This window comes from Gymnoscopelus microlampas, assembly GCF_963454915.1.
Source record: "Gymnoscopelus microlampas genome assembly, chromosome: 2".
In the NCBI taxonomy this organism is placed as follows: domain Eukaryota; kingdom Metazoa; phylum Chordata; class Actinopteri; order Myctophiformes; family Myctophidae; genus Gymnoscopelus; species Gymnoscopelus microlampas.
Window position 1 is genome coordinate 34,319,050 of NC_139939.1, and position 17,263 is coordinate 34,336,312.

The following is a 17,263-nucleotide window of genomic DNA, read 5'->3' on the forward strand; positions in this document are numbered from 1 at the left end:
CACACAACACAACCCACTTTCATCATTGTCAACCTCCCTGAGGTTTTTAAAGAGACACGCACCCTCGGTCGGGCTGCATAGCAATGCCGGAAGCCCTTCCTGTCCCTTTAAGGAGAAACATACAATACAACATTCTCGGCAAACCCAAAGTTCTGAGTTCTTCTGAGCTAAAGTCAACCACATTCTCTCTCTCTCTCTCTCTCTCTCTCTCTCTCTCTCTCTCTCTCTCTCTCTCTCTCTCTCTCTCTCTCTCTCATTCATATATATATATATATATATATATATATATATATATATATATATATATATATATATATATATATATATATATATATATATATATATACATATATACATACATACATACAAACATACATACATACATACATACATACATACATACATACATACATACATACATACATATATATAGATATATAGATATTAGATATAGATATATATAGATACACATGCACACACACACACACACACACACACACACACACACACACACACACACACACACACACACACACACACACACACACACACACACACACACACACACACACACACACACACACACACACACACACACACACACACACACACACACAGTACATAATATATTCTGTAATATGTATATATGTAGCCAATAGACTGGAGTCATGCTGCACATATTGCATTATATTTACATGAAAATATACTACACTTGCTGTGACAAAGGGCTAAGGGCATACAATGTGCCTCTGTTTCGTGCCTCATTGGTATGTGGGCTTGTGCCAAATAAATCCTGTGTGGAGACATGTAGCCATTGTAGAACTGTTAGTAGGGTAGAATGTCTGCAGGCATTCTACTGCTGGGGAAGGCCTTCGTGTTATGACAGGTGTTTCAACGACTTCGGAGTCACGGTCACTGGCAGTGGCTGCCTACTGTACTAGTTACAATCTATAATAATTGCTCAAGTTAAGTCACCTTTATTTATATAGCACATTTAAAAACAACAGGAGTTGACCCAAAGTGCTTGTACTACATAATGACTCAACAATCCAGGGCAAAGGGCAAAGTTGCAAAAGGAAGCCAGTTTCTTTCAACAAACACACATGTACACAAGACGTGTGTGCACAGAGATTCTATCTCATTGTCTCACTTTATCTCTCTCTCACCCTCCATGTGTGTGTGTGTGTGTGTGTGTGTGTGTGTGTGTGTGTGTGTGTGTGTGTGTGTGTGTGTGTGTGTGTGTGTGTGTGTGTGTGTGTGTGTGCGCGCGCGCGCTCGTGTGCGTGTGCGTGAGAGAGAGAGAGGGAGAGAGAGTATTGTTTGTTCTTCATTAGCATACTTGATAAAACAGCAAGAATGGATGTGTGTGTAGAGAGGGACAGAGAAGGGAATAAGGTCAGGGTAATTTCCATTGGATGCTGAGTGAGCTTTTGAAACTACAGGAACTTTGAGAAAGGTCTGGAGATAACACTGAACTACAGCTATCTGTGGAGTTTCACCCTCAGGGTCTATCACCTAGTTTCTCTAATCTGTCACCACACTGAAACAAGGCCATGGGGCTCAGTCAGTATTTCTACACACCATTTCTACACACATGAAGAAATGCAATGTCCTGTTCTGTGCCTTTCATGCAAAAACAAAACTGCAGGACTGTTCAATAATCAGCCACCTTCCTCCTTGTTTTGTCTGTGTCCGTTTTTATGATCATTTCCAACTGCTTAGGCCAGCAGTTCCCAAACCTTTCTGGATCGGGGCCCACTTGAAAATCTCTAAAGCGTTCGCGGCCCACATCTGACTACTTAACTTGGAGTTAAGTGGTCAGATAGGTGGGCCAAGCATTTTCAGAGCATTTTTATTGCAATGATCTATTAAGGGAGGGTATCACAACAAAAAACTAAATTTTCAAGCTTTTAAAGACAAATTATCCTGATATCAAATGTTTGCATATTAATGTTATATCATTAAAATCTTAGTGTTTTGCCAATTATTTGGGGGCCCACTTGCAATATCCTGACGGCCCGCCATTGGACCACAGGTTGGAAATTGCTAACTTAGGCTATCTCCAATATGCACACACATAGTCTTTACATTTGTGTACAAGTAATTTTCTAGATCACTGTGAGTAAGGCAATAGTAGTCCAACTCCAACCTCTACTGACGCCAGACATGCACCAGCTTGTTTTACCTTTGATTATGAAATCAACTTTCAGGGCAGTAAAACTGACTGCTCATTGGTGTTTAGGGACCTCTAGTGGCTAGATGCTAATACTAACATTCTGTTACATTGAAGCACAAAGATAGACCTAAATTAGTATGCTGTCAGAAGTATTCTGTATTTTAATATAGACAGTGGCTGATGGTTTAATTGGCTTCCACTTAACTCCAGTCCCAACTCTCTTTCCTGAGATCTGATTAGTGATCACCAATAAAAAAGAAAGAAATAAATCATTAGAAAGTCAGAATTGTATGTTTCTGTTTTGAATTTGTAAACAGGAGTAGCCTGAGTTTGTGAGTTTGGATGGAATATCTATGATGACCTTGAATGACATTATCTAACTAACTTGACGCTGTGTAAGATGACAATTTCCTCGGTAAAGTGATTATGCACTCTCAAACCAGGAAGCAGATGGCTGCATAAATGCTGGCTATTGTTATCAAAGAACCATCATAGTAACTAATGTTTTCTTGTGAGTGGGTCAGTGGGATAGTCATGACTCACACTGGCACGTGCTATAAAGATCTTCTTTGTTCGTTATGTTTCTTCTGTGTGATTATCTTTGTTCTGTGAATCTGTGCTCTCTTTTGCAGAGTGCACATTAGTGTACTGGAAAAAAACTATGATTGACAGCAACAGATTCTGTTTTCCTGTACCTGACCTGCGACTAAAATAAATAATAAAAGATGTGATGTAAAAAGTAGGCCTGGTAGTAATAATAATGCATCTCTATAGGTCTTCCTCGGATGAGGCTTCCAGTGGCGTGGATGGACTCCAATTTTGAAGGTAATCCAGTTTTTCCTCAGTTCTGTTTGGACATAGCATAGGATGACTGCAGAACATGGAAAGTACAGTAGATCACACATACTGTGTCTATATATACTCTACAGTCTGCAGTACATATACAGTACATATAGTACCATTACCTATACAATCTCTCCCATGGGAGTGCGTGTTCACAAGGCAAACAGTTATCAAAACATTCCACACATCGCCCACACATGCACCAGCGTACACAGATATACATACGCACATTGGCCCTCTGTACACAAACTGCCCACACAAAGCACAAACACAAATGGGCATGCACACACACACACACACACACACGCACGCATGCACGCACGCACGCACGCACGCACGCACGCACGCACGCACGCACGCACGCACACTCACACGCACACACACACACACACACACACACACACACACACACACACACACACACACACACACACACACACACACACACACACACACACACACGCACACATGCACAAATGCATACTGTACTGTACACTGAGGAGGCAGAGTGGCATTTTAGAAATGGCAGTTACACACATTAATAAACATCTGGCTATTAGAACACCCCACAGTTCATTTTCACACCCACCCAAATATGCCATACATGACAATTAGAAAACACTTCATTTGAACAGATCTTTATTATAAATAGAAATAACAGACATCACACACTTTAAAATAATTAACAGAGCATGGGAATCACGATAATTTCTGTTATTGAACATGAAATGTATAAAAAAGAAAATTCACATAAAACATTTAATAAGCACAAAGTGTTTCATAAGAGAAACAATATGATACAAATGTGATTTGACCTCATCATGTCAGAAAGTTGCTCTGACTAGTTTTTGGTCCCTATCTTTTTGGGTAACTTATATATCCTGTTAAGTATAATAAACATGTATAATGTGTATATGTTTATATGACTGTAAGTGTGGGCTTGTTTCTTTGTACACGTTCCATATGTCATAAAAAACATCTCATACAAAAGACTTCTCCTGCTGTTTAGCCTCTCCTGATGCCACTGGTGGTGATGGGTTGTTTTTCACTGGAACACCAAAAGTAGGGAGAGCTGTCCCACCTGGTGGGGCAGAGCCTGCATTCAACAGTGCCCCTCCCACCATCAGCAGCACACTTGCCACCCAGCCAAGGTACAACGCTGGCCCCAGCTCCCTTTTTAGAGGTGCTGCAACATTTGGGTCATAGAAATCCCGGATTACTGAGTGGGCAGTCCAACAGATGGGTATCAGGTAGACCAGGCCAGCTAAGAGGAAGAGGAGCCCGGCGATCCTCGACAGGCGAGCCTTGGGGACCTGGTTACCGTCTCCCATGCAGTGGGTACCTTTTGACCCAGCCACCCCAAGTGTTAGGGCCAGCACGCACAGGAGCAAGGCCAGTACAGTGAGGCCACGGGCAGCCTGAAGAGAGACAGTTAGAGCCAAGGTGGAGTCATAGGTCTTGCACTGGATCTGACCTGTTGTCTGGGAAAGACAGTTCATCCACAGTCCTTCCCACAGCACCTGAGCGATCACCAGCTCTCCCCCTACAAAGGCAGAAATGCGCCACAGTGGTGCAGCACACACCAGCGCTCCACCGACCCAGCCCAGCACAGCCAATAGCATACCCAGCACCTGAAGACCCGTAGATGCCATGGTCACACAAAAAAAGTATAGTCTTTGATCTTGCGGTAGTCGAAAATTCAAAAGTCTTTTTTTTCCTCAGGACTTTTTGAAGGTAAACTCGCAGTTCTGTGATTCTTTTGTAGATAGTGATAGTGTTATCACAGTGTTTGTCTTAGATGGTCATCCTTCCTCCTCCTTCCAGCCTCTCTTGGTTAACACTGTGGAATGTACTGAAAAAGTGAAACAACATTGTTCATTCACTCAGTAAAATGTGAAACAAGCATTCTGTAGATGGTTGTTACTTAAAAAATATGTATCTGCTAAACAGTGTACAGTACTCTATATACTGTACATAAATAATGCAATACATAAAATTGTAGATTTTGCAGATTTACTGTAAGGCTGGTCCCTCATGGGTCCAGCAAAAATCCAAAATTCTGTGAAACTTACTTCAGTAGCCATATGATTACGTCCAACAGCCGTGTTTTGGTGGTCCTCTGTGTTTCTCTGTGGTAAAACAATGTCAGTGTGACTGGCCAGTCTGTCTCTCTGGAGCTCATACACATACAGGGTGTAGGAGGGCAGCAATGTGGAATACTGCATGCATCTCACACACACACACACACACACACACACACACACACACACACACACACACACACACACACACACACACACACACACACACACACACACACACACACACACACACACACACACACACACACACACACACACACATACACATGTCACCAGTTATGCAAAAAAGGATGGTAGTGCACAAGGACACTTTGTTACACGATATTGCAGCGAGCTCATGGACTAGGAATGAGGAAAGTTTGTCTCCCTCTGTTTATCTTTCTCTAATTCTCTGTTTGTCTTTTTAGTTTGTATACAGAACTCTGATTGAATGCTAAAATTATAGTTACTTAAAATAAAAACCCTGAATTCAGATAAATAGAAATGTGTGAACAAAAGTTCAAAGAATCAGAAATGTGTGTGCATATTCGTGCATGTATTTGTGCGTGTGTGTGTGTGTGTGTGTGTGTGTGTGTGTGTGTGTGTGTGTGTATGTGTGTGTGTGTGTGTGTGTGTGTGTGTGTGTGTGTGTGTGTGTGTGTGTGTGTGTGTGTGTGTGTGTGTGTGTGTGTGTGTGTGTGCTGTGTGAGTATTCGGTTAACTTTCTTCTGAGTGACCTGTCAGATTTAGTTAAAAGGTGAAAGAAGAAGAAGAAAGGGGGGGCCTTTCTCTTCAAGTAAAAGAGTTTCCTGTTTATTGTGTGTGTGTGTGTATGTAAAAGAAACAGTGCAACAAGACAAAGCCCCACTAGCAGACATGTGGTAGCAGACTGTTCAATGGGGCTTTTGTTAAATAGAAAAATGGAAAATTTTGCCTAAGGGAGGCGCTAGAGGAAAGGCCACAGGGACACCAAAATACATAAGGTTCATCCTCCGGGGAACATGAAGGGTTTACAGAAAACTTTTTCAAGACATTTTCAAGATACCTTATTTGACACCAAAATACATAAGGTTCATCCTCCGGGGCACATGAAGGGTTTACAGAAAACTTTTTCAAGACGTTTTCAAGATACCTTATTTGGGACCAAATAACATAACTATAGCTGTCATTAGAGGCCTGCCACTATAGCGGGAACCTCTTCATCCTCTTAGCAACAACTCTTTACTCATACCAAAAACTATTAGCATATTGTTTTTTTCTCTTTTTTTTCTCTTTCAGAAATCTTCCCAAATAAATCTTGCCTATCTATAAAAAAAAAAGGCTTCCTCTTCCTATACCTGAGAACTTGGTGGGGCACTCTATCCATCACCCAGGCTTATCTGAGATGGCTCTAAATAAGAGTACGTTCGTAATTATGTGAGCTGTGCTGGCAGGCAGCTATTTCTGAAGCTGTGATGCTGACAGACAGCTTTCATCTGAATCAAATTGATGGGTTAGGTATAATGTTTTCCACTAGTATGTGTTATCTCAACTTTGTGCATGTGCTTCAGTTTACAGTTATATTTGATGTTTTACTGAACATAATCTGTGGTGCATTCTGAGGCTACAGTTCTTGCAGGAATATTAAGTACAGGCTCCAGCCTCCAGGATTGTTGTACATAGCATAATCCTCCACTAGATGGAATTGTTACACCACAGCCGACATAATTGGTCTGTTTATTGTTATGTGATGGGATGGTTTTGTTTCTTGGTGAAACTACCACATATTACAGGTAGGCCTACTGCAGTCTGCAGGTCAGGTAATATCATCATCAGCTTGACGTGTGACTACATCAAAGAGAAAGGACTTGGCAAAGGTAAAGAGAAGGCAGATTATTTGTACAGTAATGTGAATATGTCTGACTGTGTATGTTGGCTTACTGGCCAATACTCTGTTGAGTCAAATTTCATTATTATATTCTAAAACAGATTAAGGCTGGTATTTTGTTTAGTTTTTTAGTTGTTTTTTCAATCAAATTCACCGTGTAGCCTATAGGTGTAATCTATGTACTGTATTTGCAAGGCACGATTATTGTTTTCTCTATTGAAAAACATTTAAGTTGTTTATGATAGCAGACACATTGGTTGCCTGAAAAGATAACATATTATTTACATGTTACATATGATATATATATATGAGATTTTCTTAAGGTTAAAAAAAAATGAATTGTGACTCTCCCCCATATTTTAATGTTTTAATCATTTCAATTTAGCTCTATTATTTTGGATGCAGTATCAACTATGCTAAACTGAATTAACTAAACTAACCTAAATTAATGAAATGAAATAAATAGAACATTATTTGACATTCTATTTCCCTTTAGATAGGTCAGTGTCAGTGACTATCAGGAAGTACAAACCTGATGGAATCTTCCAACCGCCAACACTCCACTGAGATGGCTCTGAATAGAAGTGAGTTTTATTGCTTGGTTGTATTATTTTGTTATCATATTAACAAGGTAATACATATGTGTTACAGAAGGGAGTTCATGGCAGCTGCTCTTTTTAATTGGACTTTAACCATAAGGGAGTGCCAGGATAAGCAACAGGGACAGGGTGTCATGTGATAAAGTGAGCAGAGGAGGACGGTGTGGTAAAAGCCATGGAGAAAGAAGATAGATGTGGGATTTTGTCTTATACTGTATATTCAAAACATTGAATCCTCATGTTTGCAGGTCCTAGTCAAAAAGACTCTCAGGGGCTGCAACAAAGAATAAGAGCAGACATACAGACGCAACTCTTGGGCTCCAACAATCAAGACCTAATAGCGACACTAGGTGAGTCAGAAGGAGAATATTGTAATTGTTTGCCCCAGTAACAAGCAAAAATCAGTGGGGTGGCCATTCAGTCACACGATTCACCATACAATGCCAATTTGTGTGCCAACAATTCAGATTTACACTGGCACTAATGCAGTTAGTCCATCAGTGCGTGAACATTTATAAGAAATCATGTTTTTTGGAAAGATATTTCTACATCACAGTCAATTGTTGTGTGTGTGTGTGTGTGTGTGTGTGTGTGTGTGTGTGTGTGTGTGTGTGTGTGTGTGTGTGTGTGTGTGTGTGTGTGTGTGTGTGTGTGTGTGTGTGCGTGTGCGTGTGCGTGCGTGCGTGCGTTCGTGCGTGCGTGCGTGCATGTTCATTACAGTCCGATCCAATGATGTGGAAGAGAGAGATCGCTACAGACACCAGTGGAGAAGAGAGGACAGGCAACGTGTTACCAGTGACAGATTGGAGCTACTTGTTGCTGTGATTATAGGAGTAATAATTGGCTGTATCAATAATTGGGTTGATTTTGGTGGTGGAGTCACAGGTTTTATCACTGGAATATTGATATGGTTTTTTACTGGACTGCTCAGGAACCGCTGGAGCCCTTAAAGGAGCACTTAGCCCATTTTCAGCTTCATCTTCAAAAGATCCGTAATGCTCATTATAAGATCCATTTCTGTCCACTCACTCATTGTCTCATTGGTGGCTATGGACAGTTCTGAAACCTGCCTACCAGCTACCAATGACATTATGATCGGTTATAGACTACAGCCTTGCTCTTCCTGAAAAGCTGCTGAAATAGAAGCCATTGTTCTTACAAAATAACCACTGAACCAAAACAAATTAAAAAGTGTGAAATCTTGTTTAAAATTACCTGCCCCTGCTGATGATGTCACTGGTAGGCAAGTGCTGAACATAATCATAAACGATGACAAAGAACAATAAAGAATTACAGCAAGAAAGAGAATAATAATAGCACAGTGGTCATCACACAGAGTGTATATTGGTCATACATATCATAAACTGAAATGTATAGGACCTACTGCATGTGAATTAGTATCGTGAATAGTATATTTTTATCCCTCCCATCTAATCAAAAAAATACTGTTGCTTCCCAGGTGGTTGCGGAATTGCTTTTCTCAGTATGCACCAGGGCACAGGTCTGCTATTGTATTTAGTATTCCAGGCTGGAATGCGAGGATTGTGGTTTTCCATCTGTCTGTGCGCTTTTTTTTGCAAACACACTTTTTACTACTACTCCAACAGATTTTGTCCAAACCTCACGCAAATTGGTACACAATATATCTGTAGTCATGTGATCAAGATGTATCTGTCAGATTTCTCATATTCAATTGTGATTGGCTGAGATTGGCTTCCAGTTTTATAGCATAAAATGCTACAAATCACTTTTCTCGCACACTCCCAGTAGCACAAGGAAGATCTGGTACTGCAAACATCTGCCTCATGGTGGCGCTATAACAGGTTAAAAGAATAAAAGTCTGCACAACAGCGCATTACTCCTAAAAGTGCTTTTTTTTTTAAACTTTAAAACAAAGAAAAGTGCCCTGGGTAGGTAACCCGGCCTGGCGGGGATCTTTTCTTTTTTTCTTTCTTTTTTCATATTTGTTTTTATTTCAGTCAGATAACTCACGAATAGATTGAACCAATATTATAGACCGAATATATATTGAACAAATATATAGAAGTTATGCAGACCTTATACTGTATGTTCATGAACACATGTGGAAATTAGTCACAATCAAGACTATCAAATATTATTGTACCTTTATAAACCATTAGGGATAACATAGCTTTGTATTATAATTGTCACTTGGGGTCACTAGTAAAGTTAATAATTACATTTTATGTGTTATAGTTACACCACAGCCAACATAATTGAGGTCCTCTTGAGTCTAGGATTCGTTTTCCTAGAAACACTGAAGCTTGTTCCGTTTTCCTGCAACACTACAGTCGTCAGAGAGAGAGAGAGAGAGAGAGAGAGAGAGAGAGAGAGGGAGAGAGAGAGAGAGAGAGAGAGAGAGATCGAGATCGAGAGAGAGAGAGAGAGAGAGAGAGAGAGAGAGAGAGAGAGAGAGAGAGAGAGAGAGAGAGAGAGAGAGAGAGACCAGTATTTCGAGAGAGAGAGAGAGAGAGAGAGAGAGAGAGAGAGAGAGAGAGAGAGAGAGAGAGAGAGAGACACTAGTATTTCGGGAGAGATAGACCAGTATTTCGAGAGAGAGAGACCAGACCAGTATTTCTTGAAAGATCAGCATCAGATTCTGTGTCCGAAAACTCCATCCATCCAAAGTTATTCAATGGAGGCTAAATGTTTTGGGGGTAGGTGAATTCAGCCTCAACTTAAGAAATGTCTGTTCATTGTTGTTTTCAATACCCACCTATTTATAATTGGGGGTTTATGTCCTTTTAAAAAACAATTTGCATTTTGCATCCCAGATTCTACCACTCTTGCTTGAACTCATAGGGCGCCACGGTCACACCAAACTATGGTTGCCCGCTGATCATGTTCATACTTGTTCCTGTTTTTTGAAACATTTACATTTACAACCAGCACATCTACATAAACGTTCAGATTTCAAATATAATGTGCTGACCCCCCGGCCACGGATGTTACAAGTTAAAGCGCATGGCTCTAAGTACCCGTATCTTCCGTATTGTTCAATAAAAAGCTTTTTAATCCAATCGCTGGCCATTTTCTCCGAGTTTTCTCCATATGCTTTCAACTACGCGCCCCTATCGGTTGGGAGGTATATTGCACCCTGATACATTATTAAAAATATATATAATACATTTTAAAAAAATTGAAAGTGGCCGGCGATCGGCTGTCCTGCCAGGTACTTGAGGGAAGGAGTAATCAAGTTATAAATAATCAGTTGTTGCAGGTGTACAATGAAAACACCAGCTGAGCATACCTGCTCTGGCAACTTAACACATTATTTCATGAGAGCTAGGCTATGAAATCATGCAATATCATTTCCATAGTGTCGCCTCATAAAATAGCTTACTTGCCTATCATTCAACTTTTCAGATCTGCATGTAAACATGAAATGCATCAAGTCTGGTTATTTCCTAATCATCTCTTATTTCACAGGGATGTTAAAACACAGTGGTGGAAAAAGTATGCAATTTCTTTACTTAAGTAAAAGTATCAATACTGCAATGTAGAAACACTCTGTTACAAGTAAAAGTCTGGAATTCAAAATGTACTTGAGTAAAAGTACAAAAGTATTGGTATCAAAATGTACTTAAAAGTACCAAAAGTAGAAAGTATACTCATTATGCAGAATGTCCCATTTCACAAGTTTTCAAATGTATTAAATGTCTTTTGAAAATAGCAGATCTACAAGCTCACAAGCTTATAGATCGGCTATTTTCAAATAAGGCGGGATGTGGTTAATGTATGTTTTGTAATAATCATCAAAATCTGCAAAGTAACTAGTAACTATAGTTTTCAAATAATTGTAGTGGGGTAAAAGTACATATTCCTTCCGCTTCGGAAGTGAAGCGGAAGTTGTCAGACGTCAGCGTGAATAAAGAGTATTGGTCAAATAAAAGTGCGGTGTGACCGTGCCCTTATTGGTTTAACACATTTTTTTTTCCTGACAGACTCGCCCGCTGACATTGCCTCCGACACAAGGATTGTGCTGGTGGGGAAAACCGGTGCAGGGAAAAGTGCGACAGGAAACACAATCCTGGGCAAAAAAGCATTCGTAGAGGATATGTCCCCGTCTTCTGTGACAATCCGCTGCTCCAAAGCAGTCGGCCACGTTGACAGAAGAAATGTCAGCATCATCGACACGCCAGGGATCTTTGACACTAAGATGACAGACGCACAATTGAAAAGTGAAATAGAAAGATGTATCGTTCTGTCCTGCCCTGGACCCCATGTGTTCCTGCTGGTCCTCAACCTGAAGGTGAGGTTCACACAGGAGGAGATGAAAGCTGTCAAGTGGATCCAGGACAACTTTGGCGAGGAAGCATCCAAGTATATTCTGATCATTTTCACTGGAGGTGACGGACTCAAAGGAAATTCAGTTATAACCTACTTACAGAAAAGTCCCGAACTCATGGATCTAATCAGTGGCATTAGTGCTGGGTACCTGGTGTTCGACAACACACGTGAGGATAATCGCACTCAGGTCAATGACCTGTTTGAAAAGATAGATGAGATCATGGAATGGAATGGAAGTCACTACACCAGCGAAATATACCAAGAGGTACAGAGAAAGATGAAAACGGAGGAGGGATGGAAGAGGTGGGGGGACACAATGGAGTCTGTGGGGTCTAGTCTGTTTCTGGCGGCAGCAGCAGTGACAACTATAACCTGCCCTCCTGTGGCTGGTGTTGTTCTGTTGGCAGAGGAGCTAGCAGTTGCAGCTAGAGTGGGATCAGCAGTCATGGCTGTAAGTGGAGGGATTTCCAAATATCTCAGCAGGTGGATGAAACCAAGAAATGACCAACAGCCCTGACCTTCATCATCTCCCCTCTTTTTCATTGAAACTCTCATGCAACTTTTTCTAACTACAATTTGCTTTTTAAGAACACTAAGCCTGACTGTGGCATCAGGCTCACATACAGTATATCACATTCAATATTATTCTAATTTGCTTAAGCACAGCAGCAACATAAATACGAAATAAATACGTAAATTATCACATTAGCATGAAACATACGTACATACTTATGATTTACTTAATATATATAATTAATTACTCAAGCTGCTTGATGCTTAGATGATTTTTCTGATTTTTTTTTACACTTATTTTTTGACACCTTACAGGTCCACCTGGTTACATTTGTGGATTTGTGTTCAAATGGATAAATGAAAACTGAGGATTTTCCTGTGTAGGCAGGCATATGACCTGGTATATTATATTTACATTCCCTATTAGACAGCTGATAAGCTCAAGATTACAACTTCCTCCCCTTTGATTGATTCATTGTTTTGATTTGATTTGTGTGTGTCATGCACTCAGTGTGCCAAGCCTTCATGAGCTTATAAAACACCACACATAATGGTGAAATGTTAAATATTACAGAATCAGATTACCATACAAACTCTCTAGAATAGATCATAAACAAAATGTTCCTATATCAAGTCCTATTGTGATCCAGCCAAAATAAAATAAAGATACAGTAGTAGTACATTTCAGTCTCTTCCAAATCACATAAAAAGTATGTCTTCTTCTACAAAATAACCTTTGACTTAAATAGAATACTTGCACACTTGCCTAGGCTTTTTGAAATAGGGAAACATTAAGCTATAGAAGCAGCACAGAGACCATACAGTAGGAACAAGTAGTTCCTACAGTGTTAACTGTTCATGATGTAATCTCTGTATTATCATGAATATTTCTCCTTGAATGTCTTCAGGAAATCAGACTTGACTTCTATGTTGCTGTACCTTTACCTTAATTCCAAAACCTTAACTTAAATAAACAGCTAGATAAAGATGAAGCAAAGGGTGTAGAAGTACACTAAGGTATGATCAATGTTGCCCGGTTCAACATCAAGTGCAGTATTATTATTATTAGTAGTAGTAGTAGTAGTAGTAGTAGTAGTAGTAGTAGTAGTAGTAGTAGTAGTAGTAGTAGTAGTAGTAATAGTCGTAGTAGTAGTAGTAGTAGTAGTAGTAGTAGTAGTAGTAATAGTAGTAGTAGTAGTAGTAGTAATAGTCGTAGTAGTAGTAGTAGTAGTAGTAGTATAGTTAGTAGTAGTAGTAGTAGTTAGGGTTGTAGTCGAGACCACCTTAAGTGAGTCCAAGTCAAGACCAAGTCCAAGGGGGGGGGGCGAGTCCGAGTCAAGACCGAGTCCGGAAGGCCAGGGAGGGGGTCGAGTCCGAGACGAGACCGACAGGAGGCGAGACCGAGTCGAGACCAAGACCACTTTTTTTTAAATTATTATTATTTGATAGCTGTCCATAAGCATCAGACAGCTCTCTTATAATGTTAATGTGAATGGGCTCCTCATAATATGGGTTTAATACAATTGTTTCATTGCATTGTAGTGACTTGGACTCGAGTGGACTCAGTGCGGGTCGAGTCCCGAGTCCCTTAGTCCGAGACCGAGTCAAGACCGAGTAAAATCATGGGCGAGACCGAGACGAGACCGAGTAAATCAAAATGCGAGTCCTATTGTGATCCTACTACTACAACCCTAGTAGTAGTAGTAGTAGTATTATGAGTTCTATACTGGAAAATGTATTTTCTGTTTACTAAAGAGATGGAGAGACCCCTGTACTTTTCCCTTTACTTTCTCTCATTTATTATTATATGGGTTGCAAATGCTTCAAGAAAACCTGGTTTTCTTGAGGCCCACCTTGAGAACCTCCAGGTGGGCCTCCAATCTTTTCTCCAAATGTACAGTAAATCCTCTGAGTGTTATTCCTCCAAATGTACAGTAAATCCTCTAAGTGTTATTCCTCCAATGGGTCCAATGTGACAATTATTTGGTCACAAGCTCTTGTTAATACTTTTCATTGGTTCAATACTAATAAACCCCACAGACAGACTTAATAACTTTCACTATCACTTGAACAAAATTCTAAAATAGCTGATCTACAAGCTCACAATGCGTCATGCAACGTGTTGTGAGCTTGTAGATAGGTTATTTTCGCTACTTTTCTGTGAGACTGTAGTATGATGAAGTAGGGCATTAATTTACAAAAAAAAATGGACAACAAGTTTCTACCTGACAGCAACGATATTTGTTTACTATTTTTCTCACTCTTTTCTTTCTTCGTCTTCTTTTTTCTTCCTCTGAGCCTCGGTCTCAAATATATCGCTATGCCAAAGCCAAAGTGCAGTAACTACGTTTTTGGACACAACGACTTATTTGTGTATCGCAAAGTTCAAATTAGCCTTCGTGATTTTGGGGGATAAACAATTACCTCAAGAACAGATATACAATTAGTGTAATATCACTTATATGCCGATATCTCATTTGGCTGACCAGTTGAAACACTTTTAAACCCGTTTTTCAGTAAATTTTGTGTTCGTAGTTACTGCACTTTGGCTTTTGTAGGCAGTAGCGCTCTCCTCCATTCCCCCTGATAATTGTATGCATCTTGTCCAACAGCTCCTGAACTTGAGGCCTCTTTCTTATTGTTGCTCAAGGCATGATATAGCTCCCATAGGAGGTTAAAACATCTGCACACTGGTTTTAAAGCTCCAAACCAATTGTATTAATGGTGCAACATTTCGAACATATAGGTCTTCATCAGGCTATATGGTCGAAATGTTGCTCCATTAATAAAATTGTTTGGGAGCTTTAAAAACCAGTGTGCAGATGTTTTAACCTCCTATTTGATTCTTGCCGTGATGTTCTGCACCTATTCTAAAACACAGGTAGATCAGATGTGCACACAATCTCTCCTCCTTGAAATGATATAGGCCTTGCTCCCTAGCCTGGTAAACCACCCACTCGGAAATCGCATTGCATTTGCATTTGATGCAAATGCCATGCCATTTACCAGGCTACTTTAGCTCCCCAGCGCTTTTCACAAGTTTCTGAGTTTCTGCACCAGTGAATAAAGGTATTCTCTATTGGCCCTTTCTTCAATGTTTAACTGTGTCCACCTTAGTACACCAGAGTAGCCTTGTTTTCAAGTGTGAATCTCACCTTCAAAGTGATTATTCTTAGCAGAAATACATGAGGCCCGGCCAGGCAGTGACATATGAATACTCCTACTGTAGCAATTTCGTCTGTCACCTGCTTCTCTGTGCCCGGTTCAACATCAAGGAGCCTTGGGTGTAGATCACTGTCAGACGAATTCCCTCTAAAGACCCTTCTTCTTTTTCACGCTGGTGGGTTACAGAAACAGGGTAAGCATCTTGTTTGAAGATGCCTATTCTTCCCAGGATGGTGTTTCCTGTTGCACTCTTTTCTGATCTTGTCTTACCCAGCAGAACAACCTTCAGGTGTCGAAGTTGGCTGATTTCTGTGAATTAAAATTAACAAATTAAACAGTAGGGCTCAGTCACCTGTTCCTAGTTTGGGCGCGCCACTATATACTGTACTGTAGGGGGAAAAAACGAAACCATAACACAAAAGAAAGAAAAGTTAAACTAACCACATTCTTCCTTTGGGTAGAACTGAAATGATCAAGTGACTCTGGAATTTAACCCCTATTCATACGTTATTCTGTTTTACTCTATTATAAACAGTACTTTATACAGAGGTTTTATTTTGGAGCTCAAGCTCTGTTAAACATCTAATATGACTTTATTTTAAAGAATGCAACTGGCCTGATAAATGCAAGCTTATGATGTTTTTGAGTGTGCACTATTTATAGCTGCATATTTAATAACAGGTATCAGCGTATAACCAATGATGCTCTTAATAAATACAAAAACATGATATAATTGCAAACAAACCTAATGCACAGCTTGAAATAGTTAGATTATTATTGGATTATTCCTCAGGGATTTATAAAGTTGTAATATAATATCTTATGATATATTATCTTATCATATCAAATAAATGCAAACTATGCTGCTTTATCATATTAGATACTGTAAATACACAGAGAATTTCATCACCTTCCACGTCTGAGGTTACAAATAATATGTCAGCACTTGCTCTCTGTTTACTGTGAAGTGTGAAGTGAAGTGAATACTTTATCTACCACCCATCTTAACATGGCAGCCTTTCGGCTGCGGAGTGCATTTTATTTTGCACGTTTATTTTAATGATCAATCAATCGATTGTGTTCCACCTTGGCTCAATGGAGCTAGCATAGGCCTACTTTAAATGATCTATCTTATTATTACAATCTTAATGATGTGTTTTGCCAATTCTTTGGGGGCCCACTTGCAATGCCCTCATGCCCCACCAGTGGTCCCCGACCCACATGTTGAGAACCACTGGTCCACTGTTTTATCTGAAACTCTTTACTGATGGTTGCATCAAGGATGGTTTAGTAATTTTTCATTGGTATGTCTCCTGCCCTGTGAATCTACAGGGCGGGGTTAGTTGTTCCAAATGCACACAAGGAAGGATTAGTATATATAAATGTGGCATTATCTAGGTCTACATAAAGAAAAATGTATGCTGGTTTTAGGGATCAACCAGAAATGATATTACACAAATACAATAAAATAAAAAAGCAAGTCATTAGTAACATAAAATGTTAAATAGTTGAAAATGTGCATGTATATTGTTGCTGTCGGGCAGAAACCTTAGTGTCCCCATATTTCAACTTTTAATTCACAGATGAATAACACTTCGTTGAACAAGGGTGCCACGCAAAGTAGTGAAAATAGCCGATCTACAAGCTCACAACTCGTCGCAATGTGCTGTATTGTGAGCTTATAGATCTGCTATTTTAGAAAATCTTT

At 39.8% G+C, this 17,263-nt stretch overlaps 2 protein-coding genes and 1 long non-coding RNA gene across 3 annotated transcripts; 2 read left to right on the plus strand and 1 right to left on the minus strand.

The window, feature by feature from the left end:
- Window positions 1-3,641: 3,641 nt before the first annotated feature.
- LOC311064517 (claudin-4-like) lies at window positions 3,642-5,160 on the minus strand. Its single transcript, XM_084084376.1, has 2 exons — window positions 5,092-5,160; window positions 3,642-4,871 (listed from the first exon to the last, which is right to left on the minus strand). The coding sequence occupies exon 2, from the start codon at window positions 4,669-4,671 to the stop codon at window positions 4,000-4,002; it is 672 nt and encodes a 223-aa protein (XP_083940502.1). The 5' UTR covers window positions 4,672-4,871; window positions 5,092-5,160; the 3' UTR covers window positions 3,642-3,999.
- A 2,301-nt stretch (window positions 5,161-7,461) lies between these two features.
- LOC311038190 lies at window positions 7,462-9,726 on the plus strand. Its single transcript, XR_014600019.1, has 3 exons — window positions 7,462-7,551; window positions 7,815-7,916; window positions 8,287-9,726. It is a non-coding gene; the product is annotated as an uncharacterized lncRNA (long non-coding RNA).
- A 435-nt stretch (window positions 9,727-10,161) lies between these two features.
- LOC311057654 (GTPase IMAP family member 9-like) lies at window positions 10,162-12,641 on the plus strand. The gene is made up of 2 exons (XM_084074663.1): window positions 10,162-10,244; window positions 11,532-12,641. Exons 1-2 carry the CDS (start codon window positions 10,223-10,225, stop codon window positions 12,392-12,394), a joined length of 885 nt encoding a protein of 294 aa, XP_083930789.1. The 5' UTR covers window positions 10,162-10,222; the 3' UTR covers window positions 12,395-12,641.
- Window positions 12,642-17,263: the final 4,622 nt, after the last annotated feature.

Coding starts and splice junctions, on each gene's coding strand:
- LOC311064517 (XM_084084376.1), bottom strand. CDS start 4,671: ATGGCATCTACGGGTCTTCAGGTGCTGGGTATGCTATTGGCTGTGCTG.
- LOC311057654 (XM_084074663.1), top strand. CDS start 10,223: ATGGAGGCTAAATGTTTTGGGG. Junction 10,245..11,531: donor GGAGGCTAAATGTTTTGGGG/GTAGGTGAATTC, acceptor TTTTCCTGACAG/ACTCGCCCGCTGACATTGCC.